Source organism: Cornus florida, unplaced genomic scaffold (genome assembly GCF_030987335.1).
Source record: "Cornus florida cultivar Cherokee Brave unplaced genomic scaffold, ASM3098733v1 CherokeeBrave_3.0.0_Hap2_Chr09, whole genome shotgun sequence".
NCBI lineage: Eukaryota > Viridiplantae > Streptophyta > Magnoliopsida > Cornales > Cornaceae > Cornus > Cornus florida.
In genome coordinates, this window is record NW_026775579.1 from 52,703,639 (window position 1) to 52,710,080 (window position 6,442).

General features: G+C 37.4%; 1 protein-coding gene across 1 annotated transcript; it reads right to left on the reverse strand.

Annotated features, from left to right (window-relative positions):
- Positions 1-2,131: 2,131 nt before the first annotated feature.
- LOC132272614 (uncharacterized) lies at positions 2,132-5,638 on the reverse strand. The gene is made up of 6 exons (XM_059773728.1): positions 4,592-5,638; positions 4,178-4,387; positions 3,800-4,073; positions 3,484-3,660; positions 2,853-3,391; positions 2,132-2,749 (listed from the first exon to the last, which is right to left on the reverse strand). The coding sequence occupies exons 1-6, from the start codon at positions 5,636-5,638 to the stop codon at positions 2,132-2,134; spliced, it is 2,865 nt and encodes a 954-aa protein (XP_059629711.1).
- Between the last annotated feature and the right edge of the window lie 804 nt (positions 5,639-6,442).

A 6,442-nucleotide genomic window follows, 5' to 3' on the forward strand; every position in this document is an offset into this window, starting at 1 on the left:
TCCGTGGTATACCAAATACTTTGTTTTATGTTTGGTTGTATACATCTATGGCCCTTATTTTGTTTGTAATCTGGTTTTGGCCTATCCATTAATAAAATCTTACTTACCTTTCCATGTCAAGCACTGTCTTTGTGTCTACTTACTTTTACCAGTTATATATGAATTAACGTTGATCACATCCAGATATAACTCAATTTGTCTCAAAAATGGTCTTTGTGATCATCTCATGCATGAAAATCAGCTAGCTCATCAGTTGAGGCTTGTGCAAGAACAGGTAGCCTAAAAAGCTACCAAGGGCTTCCATGACCAATTCTGTTCTTCTCATGAGGGCTTAACATGTTCTCTTAAGTCAGTTTTAGTTTCCAGCAGTAAAGGCGTGTATGGTAAGTTAATAAAAAGAAAAAATTTCAACACATTTTATCTTCATTTTGATAATTATACTTAGTTCTCTTGTATGCATGTGCTTGATATTTTTTTCCCAACTTCACATTACTGATTTTTGAGCTTGGTTAGCTTTTCATTATGTCTGGATATCCTGAGGTAAGCATCAGTCTTAGTTAAGCTTGTTATTATTTGTTATTTAGTATTTTAATTTAAGTATCACCATATGTTTAGCGTGTTTTTAATGTTATTCTTCTTTTAATTTGCAGGTATTCTAGAAAGGTTGCGAAACAACTACAACAGGAGCATCAATCAGTTTTGGCTGCAGTGCGTTCACCAGAAGCCTTACGCATTTGTGATGGCGTCCAAACTCTCCTCATACACCCACAAGTGACCAAATTATAGGAGTTGGTGGACCGTCACTCGATCATGCTACTTCTGAAGCCCCTACCTGTGAAGACCAAGCAACAAGTGCCACTAAAAAGAAGGCCGGGGAAGGTCTAAACTGAAAGGTGTTGCTCTGTCACAAGCTGAGAAGCCTCGTATGGATTTTAACACAATGGGGCAGCCACCTGGGGAAACGGTAAGAAATACAATTAAGCCCTTGGGATTATAGTACATGAGATGGTGCCTATAACTGTTAAAAAATTGATTTAATTAAGTATGATTATGATACTTGAGAACCACCAAACTGAACATAAAGAAAAAGGAAGGGGAAAAAAACAGAACCTGTATGGAATCTGAATTGTTTTCAACCTTTTGCTTTAAAGTCAGTGAAGTTCTAAATGGTGGTCTCCAATAGTAATATATGTCACGTTGAAGCAAAGTTGTTCATTAGCAATAAGGTGTACACTTGGTTTGGCTGCAATGCTTAGGAAAACCTTGATCACAGATGATCTGTGGTCCATATTTGATTGATTCTGAAATTTGATTAAAGCAATTGAAATAATATTGAATTAAAAATAGAGATAACAACTAAAATTCTTGGAATTGTTCTGTACAATATACTATTTATTTATTTATTTTGTGTGAGAATGGACTTTTTTGTCTTGTAAAAGAGGGGGAAAAAAAAAAAAAAAAATGAATGGAAAGATCACGATATGTTAGACTTACGTTCAACTAAGTTTAGTTTATTAAAAAAAATTACCAACTAAAATATTCTGCATTGTTTTCAGTTATGTTTGGGAACAATGCTTGTGTCCAACTCAGGTTGGATGAAAGTTGGGTTTAAGTTGGCCCAATAAACTTAAAACAGGTGTCCAAAACAAAAGTTGGGTTTAAGTTGGGTAATGCCCAATTAGTCGGGTTTAACCCAATTAGTCGGGTTTAACCCATTGCTGTGAATTTTTTTTTTCTTTTTTTCTCTCTCCATCTAGCCCGTTCTGTTCAACGCCACCCCCCGCATTGCCATTGCCGAACATCTTTGCTCACCTCTTCATTGCTAGTTCAATAATTCATATTGCCTTGGATTTTGCACAACACCATCACAATCACCACCGCCCCACGCCTCTCTGTTTTTTCACAACACCATCACAACCTTTGCTTCTCTCTCACCATTACCAAACCCATTCCAACAACCTTACATTTTTTTTTTTTTTTTTTTCCTAATTGAAGAAATTTTTTATAAATATGAACATAAAAGTACAAGCCATATAGTGAGGGCATACCCTCACTAGACAAAATCCTTAAAAGGATCACACCTCAAGAATAGAGAAATTCCCTATCCTAAAAAGAAATAAAATCAAACAAGCTAAAACAAGGCCAAGACATCTTGAAGACAAACCCCCAAGACATCCAAAACCTCCCAAACAATACTTTTAAAGAGTACTCTATTGTGTCTAATAACATCATTCTGAATCCGACCATTCCTTTCACTCCATATGAAATATAAAGTGGCAGAAAAGATCATCCTACTGAATTTATTCCTCCATGATTTAACTGCAAATTGCTGTGCCAATTCCAAAGTAAAACCTCCAACAGTTTGCTGCCTTCGAACTCTCCACTTGAACATATCAGCAACATCACACCAAATCTGCCAAGCATACTCACAATCCACAAACAAATGATCCACAGTTTCTTCATTATTATAGCATAAACAACATCTAGAAGAAAGTGATATACCCCTTCTTTGAACATTAGACCCAGTCAGAACTGAATTCTGTAAAACAAAAACACCTAAAACTGCCCACCTAGGCCGTCCACCATTCCAGATTAAAGGATACCAGAAAACCTCTGGTTTAATCAACCTACAGGCCTCCCATGCTGCCTTGTAAGTGAACAAATTGTGCTGCCATAAAATATTATCTTCCCCTTCATAAATTTTGAATTGATGCATGTAATTCTGGATCTCAGAAGGGATATCAGCAAGCTGCCATTGACCTTGAAACAGAAAATTGCTTAAGACAGTACTCTTATCAGTAGCCAAAACTCTTTAAGAGTTCTAAAACTGAATTCTTCTGAAAGAAATTTACCATCTCACCATCGCCAATATGGAATCTGCAATTTATCTTCAGAGTATCCCTCACAGCCACAATACTCTTCCAAATAACAGAATGAGTATCCCTAGGAACAGCAGACCAGTAACTAGCCTTCTTCAGATTCATCTGTTTATACCAAGCAACCCACAATCTATCCTTTGAAAGTATAAATTCCCAAGCCAAAACACACTTAGCAGCTTTATCAATATCAATCAACTTCCTTATGCCCAAACCACCTTCAGATTTTGGAGTAGACAGTTTCTTCCAACACAAACCATGGAGCTTATAAGATTGATTATTGTGTCCCCAAACAAAATTTCTCATTCTTCTCTCTATAATATTAACAACAGCAGCTAGAATAGAATAAACTGAGGTCCAATACAGGACCATAGGAGTAATTACAGCTCTAATCAATTCAACTCTCCCAGCCATAGATAAATTCATACCTGCCCATGTTGTGGTAGCTGCTTCAACCTTTTCAATCAAAGGTTTACAATCCAATCTCTTCAAACCTTTATCAGAAATAGGAACACCTACATAAGTAAAAGGAAGATTTCCTTGTTTACATCCAAGAATTATAAGAATAATGGACTTTCTTCTCACTGATCTGGTGAAAAAGACAAACCAGAAACTGATTCAAAATGTCTCATCATTTTCCTTGAAGTCATAACTGAGGCCATGTTTGCCATCACAACCACAAGAAGATCATCAGCAAAAAACTGACGAGTGACCCCAACATGAGCCCTTCTAGCTGCTTCAGAAACCACAAGATGTCCTGCTTCACATTCATGTTGAAACATACCTGAAAGATAATCTGTCACTAAGGTAAACAAGAGAGGAGATAAGGGGCAGCCTTGCCTAATACCTCTAGATGGTTTGAAAAACCCACAAGGACTTCCAAATCCAAACAATTAACAAGGAGAACCAAACTGTTGTAATACATCTCTGAATCCACCCTATCCATTTGCTTCCAAATCCAAACAATTGAAGAATGTTAAGCAAAAAATTCCATTGAATAGAATCATAGGCCTTTCTGAGATCCACCTTCCAGGCTAAAGTAGGCTTAGTAGACTTTGCTCCAAAACCTCTCAGCAATTCATTGGCAATGATAATGTTGTCTTGAATTTTCCTTCCACTGATAAAAGCATTCTGTTCTTTCCCTACCAATTGATCCAAAACAGTTCCCAATCTTAAGGCAAGAATTTTAGTAATCACCTTGTACAAAGTATTACAAAGAGAGATTGGTCTGAACTCCCCCACCTTGACAACATCTTTTCCTTTTGGAATCAAAGTAATAAAAGTGCTATAAAGCCCCTTACCATAGAAGAGTGAACAAAAAAATGTAGCACTGCATTAATAACATCCTCCCCAACAGTATCCCAATAAACCTTGAAAAATTTCACAGGAAAGCCATCTGGGCCTGGAGCTTTATCAGCTCCCATAGAGAATATAGTATTCTTGACTTCCTCCCTTGTAATAGGTCTCTCAAGATGCCCTGCTTCCTCAGGAGTTAAAACATTCCTAATATACTATGCAGATGGAGCACTATACTGTCCTTTAGATGAAAAAAGTTCAGTATGGTATTGAAGTAGCATATTTCTAATACCAACATCATTGTGAATCTAATTACCAGCATCCTCTTGAAGTTTAGTAATGTTATTCTTCACTCTCCGAGCCTTAATCTTCTAATAAAAAAACTTAGAACATCTATCTTGATCTTTAATCCAACTTACTCTAGCCTTCAGTAAAAGCAAAAGCTCCTCATTGGACTGAGCAGTGTCATACTCTCTTCTAGCATCATCCTCTTTTTGAATAAGGTTTTCATTGGAAGGAAACTGGAATAACTCTCTCTGATAGTCCTCAAGTTCCTTTTTAGCAGTAATTAACCTTTCAAAAGCTGAACCAAATTTGGTTGTATTCCAATCCTTAATAGCCTGTTTCACCCCTTTCAGCTTCTTAATAACCTTAGCAATTGGATCTCCAGACACTGCAATTTGCCAAGCCTCAACCACCACTTGTTTAACCATAGGTTGAACATTCCACAAATGTAAAAAGCTAATGGGTTTTGGACTTGAAGCAACCTGCAAAGGAATTTGTGCACGTATCCCCCAATGGTCTGAGGCTAAAGGTGGAGTAAGTTCAATTTGAGAAGAAGGAAAAAGTTCACTCCAATCTTCATTCATCAACCCTTTATCCAGCTGAAGATAAATTCTCCTTGAAAATTGTCTATTATTACACCATGTATAAGTGCCATTAAGGACAGGAATATCAACAAGAGTTAAGAGGTCAATAACATCATTGAATTCCTTCAACACCCTAATTGATAAAGTTTTCCCTCCAATCTTTTCATGATTATATCTAACAATATTCCAATCACCAACAAGTAACCATGCCCCTGTAATCCTAGAAGCCATATCCAGAAGACATCTCCACAATTCCTTTCTTTCTACAGCAGTATTTTTGCCATAGACACAACTGACCCAAAAAGACACATCAGAGTTTCTAACCTTAACCTTAAGAAGGATAACCTGTGCTTGAATATCATCAATCTGAATATCAAACTTCAAAGGATCCCACCCACACCAAATTCTTCCTCCATCCACAGCATCATAATTATTACACCATTGCCAATTTGCTCTAATTTTGTTACTGATCAAATTAAACTTTGCCCTTTGAACCCTAGTCTCTACTAAACACACCAGGGCCAAAGAAAACTTGCTCAACCAGGAAAGGACCTCAAGTTGCATCCTTCTCCTATTGAGCTCCCTAACATTCCACATACCTATCATATAATAATAGTAGTTGGTGGAACAACTCCACCAGCCACCATGCCTCTAGTAATTCTAGGAGTAACAACAATCATCTCGGCTTCCTTCTGCCTAAGCTTCCTCCTCTGTTTCTTTGTTAGTGAACTGCTTTCTTGAGGAGGAGTCTCCTTAGTAGATCCAGCTGACACAATGTTTAATTTATCACTCTGTATAGGTGAATCAATCCCCATACTAGATACTGGACTACTTCTCAAATCGGTTGACATCATCTCACCACCTGACCTATCATTGTCAGATTTCAATAGTGATTCAACCATTATCGAATCCCTTTTCTTACTCTGTGACTCACCAGAAGCCACCTCAATCATAGTCTCTAATCTTTCTTCTATAATCTGCACACCTTTTTCACATACCACCTCAGTAACAGGAACTGTTTCCACCAAGTCGTGAATAGCCTGAGTACCCCCAACAGCCTCCACCCTAATAGTATCTACAATAGAGTCTAAGGCCTCTTCACTTGTAACAAGCTTTCCCTTTTGCTTAATTACCCATTCAGAAAGCACTTTTTTCTTCTTGACCTGCATTGGACAATTAGCTTCACCATGTGTATAGCCATTACACTTCCTACACAATTGAGGCTTCCAATCATATTCCACAACAACCTCACATTCAATACCATGTATATCAATATGAACAACTTCAGGAAGTTCATCATGAATATCAACCTCCACCATTACCTTCACTAATCCCCCCCTCTCTAGCAAGAGTAAGGAAACAAAGGCTTAGAGTATTGTGAACAAACCCTAGCAATGGACA

Bases quoted from the DNA above. Each gene is read 5' to 3' on its own strand.
- LOC132272614 (XM_059773728.1), bottom strand. From the start codon at position 5,638: ATGTGGAATGTTAGGGAGCTCAATAGGAGAAGGATGCAACTTGAGGTC. The intron at 4,074-4,177 runs GTAAGGGGCTTT...ACTTTGTACAAG, and splicing joins TTTTTGTTCACTCTTCTATG to GTGATTACTAAAATTCTTGC. The intron at 2,750-2,852 runs GTAAATTTCTTT...GGTCAATGGCAG, and splicing joins ATATTGGCGATGGTGAGATG to CTTGCTGATATCCCTTCTGA.